This window comes from Scyliorhinus torazame, chromosome 1, assembly GCF_047496885.1.
Source record: "Scyliorhinus torazame isolate Kashiwa2021f chromosome 1, sScyTor2.1, whole genome shotgun sequence".
Lineage (NCBI taxonomy): Eukaryota > Metazoa > Chordata > Chondrichthyes > Carcharhiniformes > Scyliorhinidae > Scyliorhinus > Scyliorhinus torazame.
In genome coordinates this window covers 321407706-321432424 of record NC_092707.1, presented here as the reverse complement: position 1 = coordinate 321432424, position 24719 = coordinate 321407706, and the positions used below count along the sequence as shown (strand labels likewise).

The 24719-nt window shown below is 48.3% G+C and overlaps 1 protein-coding gene across 31 annotated transcripts in view; it reads right to left on the bottom strand.

The window, feature by feature from the left end:
• The window catches only part of nrxn1a (neurexin 1a), a 2579010-nt gene that overhangs the window by 1869995 nt on the left and 684296 nt on the right, over positions 1–24719 (bottom strand). For all 31 annotated transcript variants that reach the window (XM_072507900.1, XM_072507883.1, XM_072507882.1 and 28 more), the window contains one exon: positions 19–48. In XM_072507900.1, the coding sequence (XP_072364001.1) occupies positions 19–48 (30 nt within the window). The remainder of the gene's footprint in view (positions 1–18; positions 49–24719) is intronic.

Below are 24719 nucleotides of genomic sequence, written 5' to 3'. Positions count from 1 at the left end.
CTGAAACAGACAACTTACCAGTCCTGTAGATGTTGCTAGAGATAACTCCTTGGGAAAGAAGAAAATCTTAACTAGTTAATCCTTGCTAAATTTTCAATGTCTTATAACAACATCATATTCAAAATAAACAACTGCTTTAAAATAAAAGGCTGAATTGAAAGAGTATTATGGATTTCAAGTATATAACTCTGAAGGTATTTCTCTGATGTGTTTTCCCTCCAAGGTTTAACAGGGGTTCCTGAAATTATGAAGCATTTTGATAGTCTATTCCTATTTAGCCTATTTCCCCGATAGGGGGCCAGTAATAAGAGATCTTGAACTTAAAATTGTTAATGAGAGTGAGGAAAGGGATTGGAAGAAATTTCTCTACCACAGGCAGTGATGGGACAGGCATATTGTGTCTTTTAAGGGGGAAAATGATTAAATATTTGAACCAGAGTAATACACAGGGTTAAAAGGTGAGAATAGAGCAGTGGAAATAGTTTGGGGCGTAGTAGAACAAAGTGAGCAGAGACATAATGGACCAAATACCCTCCTTCCACACTGTAACTCTCTATGCTTTTATAGGTGATTAATTCATAAATTTAACATTTTTTAAAACTTATCAGCAAATATTTCATTTTCACACACTGGAACTTCAGATTTTTCTGCAAAGTAACGCACCATCCATAAAGCAGAAATTCTTGTGTCAAATTACCAGCCAATTTCCAGAGCTGATTTCTTACAATTTCCATATCTTTTTTTTTATTTTGACACAAATGTGACATATATCAAAGATATGAATACATAGATAATTATTACCAGTTTCCAATTTCAGCCAGAATTCTTTAAACGTGCACGGCTATTTTTTTTTTATAGCTTCCCTACAATTAACTATCTTTCGAATATTTTTTAAATGAAAAATAAACAATGCAAAAAAAAATCAATAATTTCGGAAAAAAGATCTACATTCAGAGAAAAGACAAGTGTAAAGTTATGTACCATTCTTAGTCAGCTAATTTTCCAAGCTGAGCTGATTTATAAGTATGCCATGGTAACCATCTTCTTATTCATTGACGTTTTCTCTTTCAGAATTAACTTGTTAAAAAATTGTGGAGAACAGAGCCTTTCCCTAAAGGGGGAGATGGGGTGGTGGTGGATATGTATAACCGATGCATTTTTAGAACCAATGCTCTGTCAGCAACACCTTTAATTGAGCTCGTGGCATTCAGCAAAAAATAAATGAATTAATGGCACAATCTGAGGTTAATGGGTATTATCTTATAGATATAAAGTGTCGTTACAAGGAGATCAAAACTGGGAACTAAATATTCAGGGGTACATGCCTTTTCATAAGGACAGATATGAAGGAGAGAGTGGTGTGGTAACTTTGTGAGTATGAGATGGAGTAGGTACAATAAAAAGAAATAATCTTGCATCAGAAGATATAGAATCCATATGGGTGGAGGTAAGAAATAACAAGGGGAAGCAGACATTGGTGGGAGTAGTCTCTTGGCCCCAAAACTGTAGCTATACTGTAGGATGGAAAGTAAATCATGAGATAATAAAGGTATGTAAAAAAGACAGTACATTAATCATGGATGAGTTTAATTTTCATGTAGATTTAGAAAATAAAATTGGCAGAGGGAGCCATGAGGAAGAATTCATAGAATGTATTTGGGACAGTTTCCAAGAACAATGTGTTGTGGATCCAAGTAGGGTGCAGGTTATTTTGGGTTTGGTAATGAGGCAGGTTTAATAAACAATCTCACAGTAAAAGATCCTCTAGGAAGCAGTGATCATAACATGGTAAAATTTAGCATTCAATTTGTCGGTGAGGAAATTGGGTCAGAAACAACTATGCTACACTTAAGTAAGGGTAATTATCATGGAATGAGGGCAGAGTTGGTTGGTTTGGATTAGAAAAGGAGCTTAGCAAGAAAGATGGTTGATCAGCAATGGCAGATGTTTCTGAAAATAGTTCAAAACTCAGAACAAAGATATCTCCTGGTAAGGAAGAAAGATTCTAGAAAAGGGATAAATCAACTGTGGTTAACCAAGGAAGTAAAGAATAGTCTTAAACTGAACGACAAAACATATAATGCAGCAAAGATTAATAATAAACCAGAGGTTTAGGATGGTTTAAAAACCAACAAAAGATAAAAACAAAAAAAAAGAGGGAGAAGATATAATTTGAGGATAAATTTGCAAGAAATATCAAAATGGACAGCAAGAGCTTCTTTAATTATGTAAAAAGGAAGCGAGAAGCCAAAGTGAATGTAGACACCTTAGAGAATAAGACTGGGGAAATAATAATGGAGAACCCAGAAATGGCAGGGGAGTTAAACAAATACTTAGCATCCATCGTCATGGTGGAAGACACTAATAACTTTCCAAAAATTTATATTGTCAAAGGGGGTGGGTGGAGGAATAAAATCCAATGATTATCTTGGGAGAAAAAGTACTGAGGAAGCTACTGTGGCTAAAGACTGTTGGTCGCCTGGACCCGATGAATGCATCCCAGGATTTGAAAGGAAGGAGCTGCAGAGATAGTGGGCAGGAATCTCCGTTTGGGAGACATATATATTTTCCCGCCGGAGCTGAATTGCACCTGATTTGCACTTGCTGGGAGCGCAAATCAGGAAGTGATTCACAATTCTTAGCCATGCAAAGTTTTGGTTGGTGAGGATTGCAAAGGGTTCCCTAGGGCCGAGGATTTAGGTGAGTCGGTAAACTCTCGGCAGTGGTTGAATTCTTTTAATTATGGCCTCCTGCTGCAAGTCCCCTTTGCTCCCTTTTGTATCATTCCACTCTCCAAGAAGACTGGATGTATTGAGTCTTAAGGCCGATGATCTCTCTCTCGTTCTCATGTGTTGCATTTGGAATCAACCTCCCATGGGATCCTGGCGATCTAGCGGCCCTGTTAGCTGTGGGTGCAGATCCCATAAGGACTGCTAAATCTTGCGAGCAGCTGAAAACGGGATTTGCGTTGGCAAGATCTCAGTTTGAGATCTTTCCCAGCCACCCCTGCCAATGACATAATCAGGTTCACGCCCGATTCCCATACTGTTATAACCTGCCTGCTTACCATTGGCTGGGGACTAATGACAATCCCACAATCCTGTGGGAGTATGAGCTTCCCCAATGAGGGGGGCAGAGAAACCATTAGTAAACTCCAAGTATAAATAAAGCTGGCCAGTTTGGAACCAGCAGGAATGAGTGTGCAGCAAGGGAAGTTGCTGCTGCTGTTATATATATATATATGTTATTGTAAATAAATGTTATTACTTTGTATCCTTAAAACTCGTGCTGGATTCTTCATGGCCCTCACAAAAGATACATTGTAATATTTTACCATTTTATTAAAGGGCTTGATGCTGTCGTGTTCGTCCATGACGTATCCGTCCCACCCTCCCCAAAACAGCTTAACATCACTCCGGCGCGAATCACTACTAGTTTTCAAAAATGAAAAACAGTTGCAATGACCAGACAGCGAAGTGTAACTCCTGGGTGGTGAGGGACATGGCTGGGCTGTGCCCTGGCAACCTGCCATTGCCTCCTGACAGTGCTAATCTGGCAGTGCCAAGGTGGTCCTTGGGGGGGGGGGGGGGGGGGTGAGTTCCGTTATGTGTGCAGTAGGGGACCTAGTAGTTGTTGAGGGGTTGTGCCTGCACTGCGGTAGGGGGAGGTGATGCTTGTGAAGTGAGGTGGGGGTGAAGGTGATGGCAGTAATGGGGAGTTGCCCCATTGCTTTGGGAGGCGGGGTTGAGGATGGGGGGTTGAGGCACCCCATTGCCTGTGAGATAAGGGATGCCCCGATGCTGTGCTGGGCGGAGGGGGTGTCAGGCCGCTGGGGGTCTTGATCTCCGTGGTGAGATCGTGGGGGCCTTAAATATAACTTTGAGATTGGAGTGCTCTTTAAAACGCGTTTAGTCCCTGCCCCTCCAACTGGCTGCGTGATCCTTGCCAGCACTCTGAAATTGCAGAGTGCTGTGAAATCAGGCGAGAAAATGCATTACCGAGTCTAACAAGTTTCACGCAGCTTTTCTCGCCTGATCCAACATTCAACACAATTTTGGGAAAATCGCACCCCCTGTCTTTGCCACTCCCGTTTGACCCAGTGGGAATGATCCTCGTGTATCTTGCAAAGAGGCTATCACCACAATCTGCTCCCACTGCTCTTGTATGCCCAACAGCAGATTGCTGTCCCCCTCTAAGAAACCTGCTGCCACAGTCCAGCACTTGCATCCTCTCCCCTTTCTTCAACCAATGGTCAAAGACGAATGAAAGGCAACTAAACTATGGTAGACTTTCATGAGTGAGCCTGAGGCCTCAGTTATGCCAGAGGCTTTAACAAGTCAGGGATCTTGTGCGTGTGATCCCGCTGTGCCTCTCATTACATTGCAAACCTTGCACCACATTGTAAAAGACAGCATGTCGATGTATTTGAATTACCCTGTCAACAAGCTTAATTGTCTTCCTGTTGCATAGTATCATTGCCGCCTTGGAGGTCCCCCACTGCTAATTCAATACAGAACCAACAACACACCTTGGGATTCCAGTGCAGCACATCACCTCCCAATTCGCCAACTACCCTGCTTCCTCTTCACCGACAGCTCAACCCGTTTCAAAGAGTTCGATAAATTCTACCCCAATGTATTTGACCATGTCAGGAACATGCATCTGGGACAAACATTGCACAGGACAGTCAACGGTAATTTCCTTGAACAAATCCAAGTGGCGGCACGCGGAGGATATATTCTGCGCCTTTGGTGACAGCTGACTATCACAGCAGAGGAAGTGTTAATGCTGTGACAACAGACAATGCTAGAGTAGATACTACATGTAGGGCGCGATTGAATGGCCTCATCGCCCAGACTAGGGACATGACAAGGCCGTTAAATCTCACGAGAGTTCTCTTGTGAGACTTGCGACACTGTGGCCTCAACAGGGTGTTCCTCGCCGAGGCCAAAAATAAGTCCTGTTTGAAAGCAGGGTCGTCACGTCAAGGCACTGAGTAACACCTCACTAAATGCATTCAAAACAGGGCTCTGTTTTTTCCTCGTTGAATTGCGCCCATAATTTCTTCATGCCTTATCGTCTTTTTCCCTAATTTCTCACTCTACATGCTCGACATAAGAAACTGTTGGTGCTTTCACCAACCTCTTCACTATCTGTTCCATCTTCACACCAACAGTTGACCTCTGGTCCTCTCTTTTATTCCAGATGTCGAAGATATGGAGATACCTCTGCCACTTCAGGAAATGGTCCAATATGTTAATCTCACCTTCACAGACATAAACTCCTAAACTACATGGGCTGGATTCTCCGTTTCTGCGACTAACTGCTGGTGCCAACAGAGAATCCGTGGACTTTTACAACAGGAGGCTCGGCGCCGCACCTGCACCGATTTAACTACCAGTGAGGGGTTAACACCGGTGCTGCGTGGAACACCATCGCTTCCCATGAAAAACAGTGCGGAATTCGCTGGTTCCGCGATCGACACTCGCAGGGCTGACAAGCTGCAGCCGCACATAAACATACAATCCCCACACACACACTTATCAAAGCCAAAAAGATGGGACAGGTTGTGCTGGAACGCCCATACAGCTGAAGGCCGCATGGCTGCTTTGCCGGTTGCGGTAATGATGTTGCGTACCCTTCCACCCCAACCCCACAGCCCACCTCCTGGCCAACCCTCTGGTAGACATCCCCCGGCCAGCGGCACAACTGTTGGCATAGTATGGCGGTGTTGGAAGCTGTCCATAAGCCCTCTCTCTCTCTCTCAGCAGCCACCTCGCCAGGTTCATGGTTTTTGAGTGCACACGTGAACCGCGCCGTGGGAACCTCGGCCTATCGTAGGCAGAGAATTGCGGGTGAGCTCACTAATGATATGCAAACAGTGTTTGAAGAACACGTGGCGTGCATCACATTGATGCTATTTTCGAGGTGATGGAGCATCGTGATTTGCCGTCAGCTAACGGAGAATCCCGCCCCATGTCTTTTCGAGGTTAGGTTACAGGCTGCATCTTCACATGATTAAAATGTGGGCTAATGTGGGAATTAGGAAAAGAAGATAGGGACACCACAGCTGTAAGCTTATTGTGTAAGGTGTAAGCAACACCCACTCACTAGTTATGCTGCAGTGTATTCAGATGCTGACTTTGAGGACTCAGAATATTAAAGAAGGCAGGTTGGCATATAATGTCAATGAACGTATATGGAATATCACAGAGCTCAAAGAGGTCCAGCTTCAACTGGATCAACTTAAAACTGAGCATAAAGACTGTGCAACGGCTTTCACGGCTGCCACAGAATCTTTTAGTTGAGGAAACTGGAAACCATCAATGTTTAATCCATGAGCATGTAATCATTCTTTATATTTCTCTGATTAACTTTATTTCTACTTTAATATTGGCAAAAAATCAGGTTGATTTAGAAGCAAAAACAAAAATGAGAATGTAAAAATTGAAACAAGTAACACAATTATATATTATTTCACAATTAAATACATAGATTCAAAGCACATACAGTGCAGAAGGAGGCCATTCGGCCCATCGAGTCAGCACCAACTCACTTAAGCCCTCACTTCCACCCTATCCCCATAACCCAATAACCCCTCTTGATCATTTTGGACACGAAGGGCAATTTAGCATGGCCAATCCACCTAACCTGCACGTCTTTGGACTGTGGGAGGAAACCGGAGCACCCGGAGGAAACCCACACAGACACGGGGAGAACGTGCAGATATTGCACAGACAGTGACCCAGCGGGGAATCGCACCTGGGACCCTGGCGCTGTGAAGCCACAGTGCTAGCCACATGTGCTACCATGCTGCCCTATTAGTACAACATAAAATGATCAGCAATAAAAGATAGGCGGCACAGTATTTTTGTGCAGGAGGTTACAAAGTAATATTGGCAGGTGAAGTGAGTGGGCAAAAATCAGGACAAGTAAATCAATATTTGGAAGTTTGAGATGATCCACTTCGGAGCTTACAAAGGCAAATTGTAACATTTTTTTCAATGACAAGTGAAAGGCTGCGGAGAAGTCTAAAATCTGTGCGCAGGTACAAACAAATCAAAAATGTCTTCATTCATAGGAGACTGAAACACAATGCTGAGGCAGTTATGATTCAGTTATATGGAGTCTTCATCATAACCTAACTGACATATTGCATTTAGTTTTATGCATCCAAGGAAAGATACACTGACTAAGGGGCATGGTGCTGGCTCACCAAATTGATAACGGGGCTTGAAGCATTAACAGTCAGGTTGTTTGCATAAACTTGGCTTGTATTTTATTGAATTTAGAAGATCAAGAGGTAATTTAGCTGTGGCCTTTAAAATGGTAAAAAGATTTGATAGGGACAATGGAGAGTAATTATGTCCTTTGGTTTGGGGATCCAAATGAGAGGGGGGAGGGTAATTTTTTTAAAAGTTAGAGCTTGGGGGCGTGATTCTCTGAAATGGAGACAGAGTGTTTGCGCCGTCGTGAATGCCGTCGAGGTTCACGACGGCGCGAAACGGCCCCTATCCCGACCGATTCAGGGCCCGAAAATGGGCTAGGAGTGGCGCCGTGTCATTTACGCGCGCCAGGCCTTGGCGCCGCGTAAAGGCAGCGCCGCATACATGATGCGGCCGGCGCCGCATAACTACTGTCACCCGCGCATGGGCGGGTTGGCCGGCGCCAATCCGCGCGTGCGTGGTTGCCGTCCTCCCCGAGTCCGCACCGCAAGAAGATGTCCGACAGATCTTGCGGGGCTGCGGAAGAAAGGAGGTCCTCCTTCAGAGAGGCCGGCCCGACGATCGGTGGGAACCGATCGCGGGCCAGACCCCATTTGAGGCCCCCCCCCCCCCGTGCCGGATCCCCCCCCCCCCCTCAGGCCGCCCCCCCCCAGCGTTCCTGCGCTGTTCCCGCCGGCAGCGACCAGGTGTGGGCGGCGCCGGGGGGAACCCGCCGTTTTGGGCAGGCCGCTCGTCCCATCCGGCACTGAGAATCGCGGGGGTACCGGTGAATCGCCATTTTGGCTGTCTCGGGCGATTCACTGGACCGCGCCGCGCAAAACGCGATTGTGCTGATCTGGCCGCTTCCGAGAATCGCGAGAGGGCGTCGGACCGGCATCGTGGGAATATTTGGCGATCCAGGCGATTCTCTGAAACGGCGCGGGAGCAGAGAATCGCGCCCAGGGTATTTTGGACCTAAATCAAGAAGCAATTTTTTTTACAAATGATGATGGAAATCAGGAAATCGTTGATGCCAAGTCAATTGAAATTCAATTTTTAAGATCAATACGTTTTTGTTAGTTAAGTGTATCAATGGATCGGAAGCAAAGACAGAAGGTTGAATTGAGGTGAAGACCAACCATGATTGGAAACGAGTGGCTGAATGGCTTACTTCAGTTCCGAACCACAAAACATGGGCTGCATGCATACCTGAAAACAGCAACAAACTGTCCCAGGGAAAAAACTCCCGCCTACAGCAACCCTCAGTTAAAAAAGTACTCCATAGTCTTTTAGAGTCTGAAGGACCACCTACCCCACTGTTATAACCTGCCTTCTTACCATTGGCTGGGGACTAATGACAATACCACAATCCTGTGGGAGTATGAGCTTCCCCAATGAGGGGGGCGGAGAAACCATTAGTAAACTCCAAGTATAAATAAAGCTGGCCAGTTTGGAACCAGCAGGAAGGAGAGTGCAGCTAGGGAAGTTGCTGCTGCTGTTTTATATATATATATATATATATATATATGTTATTGTAAATAAATGTTATTACTTTGTATCCTTAAAACTCGTGCTGGATTCTTCGTGGCCCTCACAAAACTGGTGACGAGGGTGAAAGTGAATAGCTGTCTACACTGCTGACGCCACCTCCCTGGATTTTTGTTGGATACAGGTTAGAAGTTGTTTTCTATTATACCATGTCTCTGTACGGACGTTTGGATGTTTTTGATGCTACGCTGGAAAGCTGGAACCAGTACGCACAACGGATGCGTTACTATTTCTGGGCAAACAATATCACCGAAAACGAGCGCCAGGTGGTCATATTGCTCACCGTCTGCGGCCCGCATACGTTTGGGGTGATTAGGAGCCTTACGTACCCAGCTGCGCCGGACACCAAAACGTTTGATGAACTTGTGAATATAGTGGGGCAACATTATAACCCAACCCGGTCCACGATAGTCCAGCGTTACCGGTTTAATACCGCTGAGAGGACCCCTGGAGAATCCCTTGCGGATTTTCTATCCAGGCGACGCAGGATTGCGGAGTACTGTGACTATGGTGAGACCTTGTCAGAAAATGTTACGCGACCGGTTGGCTTGCGGTATTAACAATGCGGCCACCCAGAGAAAGTTGTTAGCTGAGCCAGCATTGACTTTTCAACAGGCCATTCAAATAGTATTGTCCCGAGAGAGCGCAGAACGAGGAGTGCAGGAGCTACAGGGAATGGAAGTGCATGCCTTGGGGCGCAACCGCTTCCATCCGAAAACGTCCCCCCGCGCTCCTGCGGTACCTTGGGCGAGGCGACGTCCGGACCGACGCCAGCGGCCGTCGGACATTCCTCCCCGAAGGGAGCCTTCTCCAGAACCAATGGATGAGGAGCCATGTCCGTGTCAGACTTGTAGGTGCCGACCCCGTCGTGGACGCCGGTCCTGGGGGCGCCAGAGGTGCCGTCGTTCTGACCGAAACTGGGACCAGCCCAGGGGTCGTACCTTCCATGTGGATGAACCTGCGGCGACTGCTCCTGAGGACGTGGAGACGGAGGATGACTGCCTGCAGCTGCATTGTGTGGCAGCTCCCCGTGTGGCCCCCATTAAGGTGACAGTGCGGGTCAATGGTCACCCGCTTGAGATGGAGTTGGACACTGGCGCAGCGGTCTCCGTGATCGCCCAGAGGATATTCGACCGCCTCAAGCAGGGTATACAGACCCTTACATTAACCGACTCACAGGCCAGGTTGGCCACCTACACAGGGGAACCACTGGACATTGCAGGAACTACAATGACCCCTGTTGTTTATGGACGCCAGGAGGGGCGTTTCCCACTTATCGTGGTGCGCGGCCATGGGCCCAGCCTGTTGGGTCGGGACTGGTTGCGCCATTTGCGGTTGCAATGGCAGCACATCCTCCAAACAGTTTCTGAAGAATTGACTGAGGTGCTAGGACGATACCCAGATGTATTCCAGCCTGGTATGGGAAAAATAAAAGGGGCCGTAGCCCGTATCCAAGTCGAACCAGGAGCCACGCCGCGCTATTTCCGGGCGTGCCCGGTGCCTTATGCCTTGCTCGAGAAGGTAGAAGGGGAGCTCACTCGTTTGGAGAGTTTGGGTATTATCAGGCCCATCCGTTTTGCTGACTGGGCAGCACCAATTGTACCTGTAATGAAGCCAGATGCCACAGTTTGCTTGTGTGGCGACTATAAACTTACAGTGAATATGGCTTCCCGACTCGACCAATATCCAATGCCTCGCATAGAGGATCTCTACGCGAAGCTTGCAGGTGGACTCTCGTTCACAAAATTAGATATGAGTCACGCCTACCTGCAGTTGGAGCTGGACCCTGCCTCCCGACCATATGTAACGATTAATACACACCGGGGCCTGTATGAATATACACGGTTGCCCTTTGGAGTATCCTCTGCCTGCGCTATTTTTCAACGTGTTATGGAGGGCATTTTGAGAGGTTTACCACGTGTTGCTGTCTACTCAGATGAAGTTTTGATTACAGGGACATCGGAGCAGGAACAGTTGGAAAATCTGGAGGCTGGCCTTAGACGCTTTTCGGGGTTGGAGTCCGTTTACGTCGCACAAAGTGCGTATTTCAGGCTAAGGAAGTAGTCTACCTAGGTTATCAGGTAGACCGCGAAGGTTTGCACCCCGTCACAGAGAAGGTGCGTGCGATTCAACAGGCCCCCGCCCCGACTGACACTTCGCATCTTTGTTCTTTTCTCGGTCTCGTAAACTATTACGGGAAGTTCCTCCCCAATCTGGCAACTACGCTGGCCCCTTTGCACCTTCTGCAAAAGAAAAATCACACCTGGGTTTGGGGTCAGCCGCAAGAAACCGCTTTCCGGCGGGTAAAGCAACAATTATCGTCGTCTGGGTTACTAACCCACTATGATCCTGGAAAGCCTTTGCTCGTCACATGTGATGCATCCCCGTATGGTATTGGGGCCGTCCTGTCCCACAAGATGGAGAACGGGGCCGAGCGACCGATAGCTTTCGCCTCCCGCACATTGACTGCAGCGGAGAAAAAGTACGCGCAGATCGAGAAGGAGGGCCTGGCAGTGGTTTTTGCGGTGAAACGCTTCCACCAGTACGTGTATGGCCGCCATTTCACTATCATGACTGATCATAAGCCGCTGCTGGGACTTTTCTGAGAGGATAAGCCAATACCGCCCATTGCTTCCGCACGGATCCAGCGCTGGGCTTTGTTGCCTGCTGCATACGAGTATTTTCTGGAGCACAAACCAGGAACGCAGATAGCAAATGCCGACGCACTGAGCCGATTGCCTTTATCGACCGGCCCCATGTCGACCCCCACGACCGGTGAGGTGGTTGCAACCCTAAATTTTATGGACACCTTGCCTGTCACGGCATCACAGATCCGTGAGTTGACCCAGACAGAGCCAGTCCTGTCAAATGTTCGGCACATATTCCTGTATGGTGGGCAGCATAGACAGCTCCCAGGCGAGTTGCGGGCATTTTCCTCCAAGCTGTCAGAATTCAGCGTGGAAGACGGCATGCTCTTGTGGGGGACGCGTGTGATTGTCCCGGAAAAAGGCCAGGAGCTGATACTAAGAGACTTGCACAATGGGCATCCAGGTGTGACCAAAATGAAAATGTTGGCCCGGAGTTATGTCTGGTGGCCAGGCCTCGACACCGACATTGAGAAGGTGGCCCAAAACTGGTCCATTTGCCAGGAGCATCAGAAGCTTCCGCAGTCTGCGCACCTACATCACTGGGAATGGCCAGGGCGGCCTTGGGCACACTTGCATGCAGATTTCGCAGGCCCTTTTCAAGGATCCATGTTCCTTCTATTAATCGACGCCCAGTCTAAATGGCTAGAGGTGCATAAGATGCAGGGGACAACGTCCTGCGCAACAATTGAAAAGATGCGTTTGTCTTTAAGTACGCATGGCCTCCCCGAGGTGCTGGTCACGGATAACGGCACTCCATTCACGAGTGAGGAGTTTGCGAGGTTCATGAATATGAACGGCGTACGCCATAGCCGCACTGCCCCTTACCACCTGGCTTCAAATGGGTTGGCAGAGCGCACAGTGCAGACATTCAAAAGAGGCCTAAAGAAGCAGTCTTCCGGATCAATGGACACGAGGCTGGCTCGCTTTTTGCTTACGTATAGGACCACCCCGGTGACTGGGGTAGCTCCCGCAGAACTCCTAATGGGCCGGAGACTTCGCACCCGCCTCAGTATGGTTTTCCCGGACATTGGCGCAAAGGTACGCCGCACATAATAACGGCAGGGACAGGGATTTTCTCGGCATCGGCCGATTCGGCAGTTTGCGCCCGGTGACCCAGTGTTTGTTCGGAATTTTGCTGGTGGTGCCCAGTGGGTTCCTGGCGTAATCTTTCGCCAAACGGGCCCTATATCTTACCAGCTGCAAGCCCAGGGTCGTCTCCAGCGCAAACATGTAGACCACGTTCGGTCCAGAAGACTATCCCCTCAAAAGATTCCCCGCCCCAGAGCTCATTTCTACAGCCGCAGAAACCAGAGACAAGGGAAGGTAGTCCTCACAATCTTCCACTGGTGCCTCACTCGAAGCCTGCACAGGTCGTTACAGAACCGAATGGCGATAGAGACACTGACATGACAGAGGCAGCAGACTCTGACTCCGAGATGGAGGCACAGGACGCATCAGAGGGGGAATCCTCGGGTCCACGGGCCGTGGATGTACAACCGTTGCGCTGTTCATCACGGAAGCACCGATCTCCGTCTCGTTACACGCCGCCTGATCCAGCGCCGCGTACAAATGGTGTCCGACCTGCGGCAAAACGAGTCCGACGCTCTCCTTCGCCAGTGTCTTCGGTGGATTCTTTGGACTTTAGGGGGGAGGGATGTTATAACCTGCCTTCTTACCACTGGCTGGGGACTAATGACAATCCCATAATCCTGTGGGAGTATGAGCTTCCCCAATGAGGGGGGCGGAGAAACCATTAGTAAACTCCAAGTATAAATAAAGCTGGCCAGTTTGGAAACAGCAGGAAGGAGAGTGCCGCTAGAGAAGTTGCTGCTGCTGTTATATATGTATATGCTATTGTAAATAAATGTTATTACTTTGTATCCTTAAAACTCGTGCTGGATTCTTCGTGGCCCTCACAAAACCCACCCTCAACACTCTCCTGGGAGATAATAGAAGGTGCAGATAATCTTGAAATTACTAATTTGTTTTCAATCGGTTGGAGAAAATCAGAGTTTGAAGTATGATTTCAGCCATCTGCGTTTCTAGGAGGCTGTGTGACCAACACATATAATGTGTTGCATGACAGCTGTCCTGAATGGAACTTGTTTTTTTAGTTCAAAGCTTGTTCCATCAAATGGTACACATTAATTGTAAAATCACATTTGTTGTGAGATAATGTAAAAAAAACCACATAGGAATACATTTTAAGCTTTAGCACTCCTGGAGCAAACTTCTGGTGACTTTGGGACTTCAGGTGCAGAACCAAGTCTATTCAGCCTGTGGCCCACAGGATTTCACAACTGTTAGAATTGAAGGACAGAAAATCTATCACACATATTAACTTCCATGTCCAAATTTCCGATAATGCAGTCCTGCTCTTTAGAGCTCTTACTCGTTAAGATTTACCCTGATGTCCAGAAAAGATTTACCAACCTAATATGGCTTGATTCTATTTTCATTGTTTTTAAGTGCTGTCCTGTTTCAGGATCTACTTTGCAACATTTTCTGCAGTGATACATAATTTAACTAGTAAAGAAACACAAGCAAATAATTCTTTCCTGGATATTGGTCTCATGATGTGCTATGTTCTAACTTTTGGAAGAGGCAGGAGAATACGGTGGACATACATATATCCTCTTGTTAGCAACACATCATGATAAAAATTATTATTCATGACAATCCCCGCAAAGTGTGTATTAAATACGGATTTTGGTTGATAGGAGATCAACATTCCTTCATGAAATAATATTTTAGCCACAAAAATCAGCTAAAGTGAGTGTGTGTATTTGGGGTTGGATGGGGAGCTGTTAGTGGTGTTGGTAAGGGGAAAGAAATTAACATATTCTTTCATATGTTTTAATATGTTTTGTATTTTAATACATTACTTTTATTCCATTCAATATAGGAAGCTGTTTAAAGCTGCACATTCAAAGATTGATTTGAGTCTGTCATAGGCTATTAATTGATTACAAAAGAGATGTGATTACCTGTTCATTTAATCATAGAATAGCTACAGTGCAGAAAGCTATTCAGCCCATCAAGCCTACACTGATCCTCTGAAAGAGCACCCGACCTAGGGCCACTTCCCTGCCCTGTCCCGATAACCCCATAATCCCACCTAACCTTTGGACACTAAGGGCAAGTTGGCATGGCCAATCCACCTATCTTGCACATCTTTGGACTGTGGGTGGAAACCGGAGCACCCGGAGGAAATGCATGCAGATACGGGGAGAATATGCAAACGTGGCACAGTCACCCAAAGTTGGAATTGAATGCTGTGAGGCAACAGTGTTAGCCTCCATGCCCCTGTTGTCTAAGTGGCATTTATTTTTCCTCCAGCAGGTGGACCATTGTATAAATTAAAGCAGTATAACTTTGAGCTGAGAAGCAAGAGTTCAATCGCAAACAGAGAAATGTGTAAAAGGATAGAGCATTTGGAGCTTAGCCTCAGCAGACGTTAAACCTTAAGATGTGAATGGACAGGAGATTTTTTTCTGTAACTCTTCTGTGAAGTGATCAAAAATGAGTTTGATTCTTGTTTAAGTATGATGCCACAGTGCAAATTCAAGCTAACATTATCTACATTATTGAAATTATAAATAGAAGAATGACAGGGCTTGGAAACCTTGTGATGTATGACTGTGTAGCAATATGGATGCAGCAATATTATTGAAAGTATTGAAAAACTGAAGCCTTGATACGTACTTGGGGCTGTAAAGAGAGTGGCAAGGAGAATTCCCGGACAGGAAACCAGATATTCTGCAGGACACCGTTCTAACCGTTTTCAGTAGGTTACCAGACTGATAGCAAACCTAATCGATAGGTTGACTGTCTATCATGTGGGAAATTAATTGATGAGTGGATGCCAGTCAAATGGGGGATTGAATGCCCAGACATTGTAAGATGGTGAGGGTTGTGGGGCCGTGTAGCCAGATGGGGATCAGAGATTGTGGGGCTGGGGTAACAGAGGTAAACTTATTGGGCCTGGAGGAAACACTCTTGCTTCCCTGGCTCACAAGCAGTGCTGTAAATGCACTAGCCTCATGGGTCTGATTCTTCTGTCCCCTTTTCACCTGCAGGGAGTTCTGACCTCTGGCAAACTTGACCAACATTAAAATCCATTTGTCATAATTTTGCTTATTCACTTAGTTTATCAACAATTTTTTGGAATGTCACTCTACCATCTGCAATGTTTACAATGCCTCTATCTTTTTTGTCATCAGATAATTTGTGGCTTTTTGACCCATATCTTAATCATTAATAAATACAATGAATAATTGAGGCCCCAAAACAGATTCTGCGGGCAACACTAATCACATTCTGCCAATTAATATACCTTCCCACTGTCTTTACTCTGTCTCCTGTAACACAGCAATTATCTAAACAAGTCAATACTTGCCTTCACTTTCATGAGTTTCAATTTTAGCTAAATCTTTAAAGCAAATATTGTCAAATGCCTCTGGCAGTCCATACAATTAGCATTCATGAGGATTGTCCTGTCCACTACTTTTTTCGCCTCTTCAAAACCATCAGTCAGGTTTATCAGACATGGCGTAATCCATACAAATTCATGATGACTCTCTGATCAGCTGAATTTTTTGAAGATATTCAGCTACTGTTATTTTCCTTAAATTCATTTTGGTGTGTCCCCATCTTTGATTGAAGGGGGCACCTGGCATGTTGATCTCTTCCTCTAACATAAATACCAATGTAATGTATTGAACATGACCAAGCCCATCAAGATGCCCGCGCAACAGGATTCTCTGCCATGGATGGGATGCCCCAGGTCCAGGGGGTAATTGATGGCATGCATGTCACCTTGTGCACACTGGGGCATTCAAGGAGTGTCCTTCATTAACAGGATGGAGTTCCACTCCCTGAATGTTCAACTCGTGTGTGACCATCCCCTCCGGAACATGCATGCGTGCGTATCCTTCCCAGTGAGCGTGCATGACAGCTACATCCTGAGACATTCGAAGATCTCCAGCGTCTTCAAGGACCTCTCCAGGTTGACGGGTTGGCCCTTGGGGGATAAAGGGTACCCACTGAGGTCCTGGCTAATGACGCTAATGCAGAAGCTGGAGACCAAGGCGAAGATCCAATATAATGAGACCCATGTTGCCACCCATGCTGTCATTGAGTAGTGCATCGGAATGATCAAAATGTTTCCGATGCCTGAACCACCCTGGTGACGCACTGCAATACACTCTCCACAGGGTCTATTGACAACTTGGCACAGCAGCAGGGCAACATGCTGGAGGAGGAGGAGCAACATGTGGCCTCATTTGAGGAGGAGATGGACCAGGAGGGCAGCACGGTAGCATAGCGGTTAGCGCAATTGCTTCACAGCTCCAGGGTCCCAGGTTCGATTCCCGGCTGGGTCACTGTCTGTGCGGAGTCTGTACGTTCTCCCCGTGTGTGCGTGGGTTTCCTCCGGGTGCTCCGGTTTCCTCCCACAGTCCAAAGATGTGCGGGTTAGGTGGATTGGCCATGCTAAATTGCCCTTAGTGTCCAAAATTGCCCTTAGTGGTGGTTAAATGGGGTTACTGGGTTATGGAGATAGGGTTATGGGGATAGGGTTATGGGGATAGCGTGGTGTGGGCTTGGGTAGGGTGCTCTTTCCAAGAGCCGGTGCAGACTCGATGGGCCGAATGGCCTCCTTCTGCACTGTAAATTCTATGAAATCTATGAAATCTATGAATGCTGGATGAGCCTGGGGTGGAGCGGCAAGTGGAACAGGAGAGTTGAGGACAGGTAGCGGCAAGGATTCAGCATGTCTGGAGGACCAGGAGGCCCTCATTCTCGCCCATTTCCGACAGAACGAGGCTTTGTCCATCAGTTCTCCGCCTCCCATGACAATTCCCCCCCCCCCCCCCTGACTGCCTGGTTGCACCTTCCCAGGATCTGTGCAACATCACCCCAGCGTGATCGGCTGTGTCGGCACGGTCAACGGGTCGATATACAAGGCAGGTGAGTGATGACAACTCGCTGTGATGCAAGCTCTGGTGTTCCTCAGTTTATACCAAAGTCTGACTCCTTTCCTTCTTCTGACAGCGCACTCACACCCATCCTCTGAACGGGGTCTGTATCGGTGGCATTTGATCTGGGACCACTGAGCCTGGGGGGGCGGGGGGGAAAGGAGATGACAGGGATTGGTGGGTGCAGCTAGGCTCCTTCGTGAAGATTAACATGACAGAGGCTGCACATATATCAGGTGTAACATGTTTTAATAGTGAACATTGGAAATTTCCATTTGCCCTAGCTACACAGAGTGACCTCCCCTGCAGTGCCCTCCAGTGCCCACTCAGTGATCTTCTCACTTATTGATCTTACGTGATCTAGTGCTACGTCTAGGTGTATCCCCAGGATGCACATCAGAGGTGGAGGCAGCGGGGGGCAGCACGGTGGCGCAGTGGTTAGCATTCCTGCCTCACAGCGCCAAGGTCCCAGGTTCGATCCTGGCTCTGGGTCACTGTCCGTGTCGAATTTGCACATTCTCTTCTGGGAGACTCTGTTCTGTGGCCAGAGCTGAACCTGATTTCATGCTCCCGCTGGGAGCGCAAATCAGAAAGCAATTCCCAACCCTTAACCATGACCCGACAACCCCCACCAGAGACCGCAGAAAAGAGATCCCTGTCAAAGTTACTCATCCGTGAAGGGAGATGAATGGAATAATGCTGACAGTTGGGTGTGTGGAATCTGTGAATCATAGCCTAGTAAAATCTATATCAAAGAAAAATGAATGAATAGTTTGCAGATCAAAGATCTGAGGGGGTTTAAACACAGCTAATTGAATGACAGGTGCTGCTACCTGTGTCTGAACCAGCAGATATACTGCCCAGGTGAGTGGTAAAAAGTGATTTTTTTCCACTGCCTCTGACTGGACTGTTCTCTAGCTTCCAGACAGGGGTCTCTCATCTGGGCGAGCTTCGTAACAGGGGTTTCTCTGCTCATGGTATCTTTTCTCCGGCGTCTCTTGGAGAGGGTCACTTTATTTAGGGGGTTTCTGTGGGGGGCTCTTTATTTAGGTAGATTCTGTGGGGGGTCTCTTTATTTCAGCGGAATCTGTGGGGGTCTCTATTAAGGGGGTATCTGTGGAAGTATCTGTGGGTGGTCTCTTGATTCAGGGAGCCCCTTTATTTAGGGGCTCTCCGACTGGAGCATGTGGAGGGGGGGGGGGGGGGGGGGTCTGGTGGGGGTGAGGTGGGCAGGTCTTGCATTGTGGGGGAGGGTGGTTCACCGTCTTGGTGGCAACTCCCTTAATGAGTTACTCCCTTGGCCCACTCCAAGGTACGGCCCATAAAATCAATCGAGAACAGAGAACGGAGAATGGAGGGAGATATGAAATTTGGAGCTAAAGCAAAGAAGTCAAGAGATGAAGTGCTTGTGAACATGATGGCCATGTTGGAAAGCAAATCACGCCTTATGCCATCCAGTCATTTGTTTTGACCAACACAAAAGGATCAAAGAGGACTGCTCAACGTGCTTCGTCAACCATCACAGAACATCTATCATTCTTCAAAGCACTTGAAAACAGCTTCATATGTGTTGAATCGATTCCAGCATCAACATCTCTGATGAAGAACATGAGTCATATGAGACCACATTAGATGTTAGCCAATATCCGCCAACATCCACTGTACTTAAATGATTACGTTTGAAGGGAACTACTTTCAGTTGGTGAATAAATCCTTCATCTCTTGTACATGACTGAGTGCATTGTTAAATTAGTACAAAAGTTCAAATATGTAATAGTGTTACTGGTGAAGTTGAATGTTTTTGTTTATTGTTTACGCTTCTAAAAATAAACCATTGAAACAAGCTATGCCTTTCAGTTGCTTTTACGTGGGGGTTGTGGTGTATTAGAAATTGTACCATGCCTTTGTCCTCTTGAGGCTACCATATACACATGTACCAGCAGAGGGAGTCTAATAGAAAAAGCAGAATCCATGTTTGACAGTACGTGCAACAGTTAGTTCTCTTTCTTTCTTACTGTTTCTTTCCAAGAGCCTGGACAAAGATAAGTCTGAGGTATTGCTGGGGCTAGGTGGACAGGGCAGGCGAGAAGAGGAAATGCTGTGTATGGCCATCAATGACAGGACACAGCTCTTGCCTGGCCACCAGTTTTACCTGACTTGTTGGACACTTGGTACCAGACACACTGCCGCAGGTCAATTCCTTGTGGTGGTGGGAGAAGGCCCCTGTGTCCATCAATTGTCCACTTAAGGGTCTCAACTGGCCCATGGATGAGTGGGATGCCCAATGCCTTCCTTGCCACTGTAAAAATTGCAATGTGGGAAGGCAGGAGTGGGTAGGCTCTGAGAGCAGCATTGCTGGCATGGAGACTAATTTTGCAGCTCCAGAATCTACCCCACCCCCTCAAACCCCACCATGTGCCTGCCATCCTGCCCCAGTGGGGACTATAAAATTCCAGCTGAAGTTCCAGGTTGAAGCTCCACTCCAGAATCTGACCATAAGAAAATCAAGACTGACAGTCCAGTGTGGTGCTGAAGGAGTGCTACACTGTGAGATATGACGATAAACTCAGACCTCATCGAACAGTTCTGGTGGATGTAAAAGATTCCTGGAACAATTTCAAAGAACAAAGTAACCTCCAATGTCCTGGCCAATATTTATCCCTCAATCAACCACTCAAATCAATAGATTATCTGTTACTTATCACATTGTGGTGTGGGATTTTGCTGTGCACAAATTGGCTGTGGCATTTCCTTCATTGACAACACTTCAAAAGATGCTTAATTAGCTGTAAAGCACTTTAAGATATTGAAAGCTCATAGAATCATAGAATTTACAGTGCAGAAGGAGGCCATTCAGCCCATCGAGTCTGCACCGGCCCTTGGAAAGAGCACCCCATTTAAGACACACATCCAACCTATCCCCGTAACACTGTAACCCCACCTAACCTTTTTGGACACTAAGGGTAATTTAGCATGGCCAATCCACCTAACCTGCACATCTTTGGACTGTGGGAGGAAACCGGAGCACCAGAAGGAAATCCATGCAGACATGGGGAGAACGTGCAGACTCCGCACAGACAGTGACCCAAGCCGGGAATCGAACCTGGGACCCTGGCGCTGTGAAGCCACTGTGCTAACCACTGTGCTACCGTGCTGCCCCTACACCGTGCTGCCCAATGAAATGTGCCAGAGAAATGAAAATCTTTCTTTCTTTATCTGGGTCAGGGCATGAACGATAGACGTGACCCCTCAAGTCTGACATTTGTGCAGAAATCAAATCACAGTCTTTTAATTTTTTCCTGATTAATCACAAGTGCAATCAAATTTGATGCAAAGTATTTTTTTAATGTTGCCTTTAGTAGAAAGGAGAAGAGGAAAACTGATGGCCGTTTGAGAAAGTTTACCAGTTCAGCCTTCTAACATGATATACAAGAAATTACAATTCTCCTCACCGAAGTGTTTTCACAAAATATAGCTTACAGGAATGCTAATGACCAAAATGATATAACAATTCAAGTATCAGTAAATCTCTATTCACTATCCAAGTTGCTTTAATAATACAAGTGGAGGCCTTTCTTCAAAAAACATTAGAATAGCCACAATGTGCTTTTAACCACTTTGCAAATTGGCTGGCCCAGATAATCCAGCTCATTTCCAGCATCAGGGTATTCTTAAATATGATGGACGGGATTCTCCGTTGGCCGACGTTGGAATCACAAAACGCAATCGGGCGAAGAATATGGCGCCAGCTGAAAATTGAGATCGGTGCCGGGTGCTGAACTGAGCACCATGCTCCCGTGCCTCAATAGCAGCTTAAATGCATTCTACGCCGCACCAAAATGTATAAGAGCATGCATTGACATATTATTAATGGTTTTGACCCAGTAGTCTACAGCCTCCCATGATGGTTTGCCTCCTCCAGGAGGAAGTGACGATGGCAAGGTTATCTTGTGGTATTTAAAATCAGGGAAATGATGCTGTGGCTGCTGAGGGAGGGAGAGGAGGTAAGGAAAGTTCCCAAAAGTGGGCTGACAGTTTTGCTGCTGGCTGGGGGTCATCTCCCATGAGTAGTGGGTGGTGACCAGGTAATGGGCCATGACGTCAGGATCCCCCCCCCCCCCCCCCCCCGGGGCTGGGTTGTCTGGGCAAGCACCACCATTGCTGCAGCCTGCAAGGCAGCCATCTGGCTGCGCACCCTGTTGACTGTCCACTGTGTCCTAAACATGTGCAGAATTCGCCAGCCACCCCCTCTAGGAATATGCAGACCCCAGCCGACCCCTCAATGGGATGGGCATGGTCCAGCGCAGTCAGCGGCCCACCAGGTGTTTGCACATTCCAGTGCACCCATCTGCAGTGCTGCCCCACTGCAGGTGCAGCAGGAGAGCCACAGAGCGTGCTTTGACAAGCGGACGCATGCACCATGGCCTTTGGCACCCTCTCTGGCATGCTGCTACTCACAGGGCAGATGCCAGTGACACCAGCAGCTAGTCCACACCACAGGCTGTCACTGAGTCCTGCCTTCCCACTCTGCCCCTGCTCCCATGCATCCTGCCCCCAGAGAAGAAGGCACACCTTGTGTGTTGCACAAAGACCCACAGCACACTGCATCTATGGTCCCACACCCCTTTCGTGGGCCCTGCCCACATGCATGCCACCAAGCCTGTAGCCGGTTGGTGGAGCACAGTGCCTACACCACCCCCCACCCCTGGTGCCACCCTACGGGTGGGATATCACACAACCCACCCCCGAAGGACCCCCACAGAGCACTCCACAGGAGAGCGCAGGACAGGGGCCGTGCAGCGTACTGCTGGCATGGGTCATACCAGCAACTGGTACCCCTGCCTGCAGGGATGGGTGGGGGGGTTAAAGGCTCCTCCCGGTGCCGGGCCAGGGGTGCGGTGCGGAAGGCAAAGGGTCGGGGTGAACTGCCGTGGTTGGGGCTGGTACTGAGGGAGGCGCTGTGTGTTATGCAGGTGCAGGGGCTGCAGTGCAAGCTAGGGCCACTGTGCAGCTTGTTGGACCTGAATAGGCACGGGAGTACTCCCCATGCTAACCTGTCTGCCCTTCATCGCCTGCAGATAATGAAGTTCGTTATTCAACCAGGAATGGTTAGCATCTGCCTGGCCTTGGTGTCCTTGTGAATGTAATGAGACTGCATGAGCAGGAGCTGCGAAGGGAGGACATTGTAGAACAGGAACCTGTCCTAGAGGTGCAAGAGCCAGCCAGTAAGGATGAAAAGCCGGTTGTCCAACAGGCTGAGGAGGGGTGGGAAGGAAGTTCCACATCAGTTCCCATGTTAACCGGTAGTGGCTTTCCTTCGATGGCCTGCCAGATCGAATGTGTTGCCGATGACTCCAGCCGAGCAGGGAGACCATGCAATATTTCTGACGGATTATGTCGCACCTGGAACCGCGGGGTTATGGAGGAGGACACACACTCCCAGTGGCTGTCAAGGTGACGGTCGCCCTGAACAGCTTTACTACGGGTTCTTCAAAGGCACCGAGTGGGGACCTGTCCGGGATCTTCCAGACCTCCGTCCATAGGCGCATCCATGCTATCTTGGATGGTCCAGGTGGCACAATACATCAACTTCAGTGTAAACTGAGCCCACCAGGTTTCCAGGGCATCGGGTTTCACTGCCATCTCTGCGATCACTCAGGGGATGATCGATGGGACACATGCCCGCCTACGAGGGGGGTGCCCATCACAAACCAGAGGGGCTTCTGCTGACTGCACATAATGCGCACGATACCCAGGCAGCATGCATGATGCATTCATCCTGGTGCACTCGACGGTACCCGACACCTTTGAGGCGCTCCCTCGGGTGAGAACTTGGCTCTTGGGCAGCAGGGGTTATCTGCTGCCGTCGCGGCTAATGACACCTATCCGGAGGGCCCAGGCCGACGCGGAGGCATGCTATAATGACACCCGTGCAGCGACCAGGCGCATCATCGAGTGGTTCAATGGAGCAAGCTCCGGAGGCTTCCCCGCCCCACCTGGCGCTGCCAGTCCTGGAGGCCCACTCTCATCTTGAACAGGGTCTCAATGCTCGCAGCAATGGAGCACAGGGACTGTGCTATGTGCCTCTGGGACTGTGCCACATCACTCACAGGCCAGCTCAGGCCAGCCAGTGCCAGGCCAATGCCTCAGACCCGTGACTGAGCCAAGCTCCAGAGCGCCGCAGCAATGTCCATGGACATGTGGCCCTGGTACATGGCTGCCTGTGGTCATGGCTGCTCTGTCCTGTGCATTGGCCACCCCCCGCACAGAGTGCCCCAGGCCTTGGACATCTTGATCCATTTATGTGAGCCTTGCAGCAAAGGCTTCCACCGGCAAGCCATCCATTCGGGTTTGGGCTGGGTAGCATGTATTGTCGGCACCGCCACCTGCTCAGTCAGTTGAACTCCTCCAAATGCATCTGCAGGATCTGGAAGGTTGCTGATCCCCCTTGTGTAGTTCCTGGCTCTGCGCCTGCATCTCCAATATTGATGGGACTGCCCTTTCCAGAAGTCTGATACCCACCTGGACACAGCTAGTCCTGGGGTTGGGCCGACCTCCGAGAGTTCCTACCTCGACCTGATGCACTGCAGCATGTGTGTCATGCATACCAGAGAGTGTCCCAGGAGCCTCTTCACTATAGTGTTCAACAGAGGTGAGTGTCTCTGGAATGGTGGAGTGTGTTGGTGGCAGCAGTGACGTGAAGACCGTGTCACTTCACCACTCCCCTCGCTGACATTCCACCTCGTTACCTTTCCACAATAATCTCACCAAGTTACCATCTCTTAATTTCCCTTCCAATTCACTAACTCTATTTATCAGCAATTCTTCCGACATATCGAACCTCTCACTCACTGTCTCTCCTGGCTCATTGCTTCATAGAATCATAGAATTTACAGTGCAGAAGGAGGTCATTCGGCCCATCGAGTCTGCTTCGTCTCCCCCGAACCTCGGTTGTGACTCCATCCTCCCTAACCCTCTCTCTCACCACCTCTCTCCTTGCCCCTCCCACTCATCACCACTTCGACTCTCCTGCTCGTTGCCTTCCTCCCTGAGCCTCCTACTCACAATGTCCCTGATATTTCCACCCCCCCCTCTCCTACTCGTAGCTCCTCTCGCTCCTTCACCTTTCTGGTCCTCTCCTGAGCCCCTGGTCACAATGATGATTCAGGAAATGAAAGTGGCAACTTAGAGGAAGAGGGTGGCTCAGGTCAGGAGGAACTCAGCAAGCAGGGAGATCAGGAAGGGAAGTGGCAATAGGGAATGTCCAAGACGGAGTGGCAAGCGAGAGCATCCAGCTGTGAAACGGCGAGCAAGAGGTTCTGTGAGGAGAGCAGCGAGCG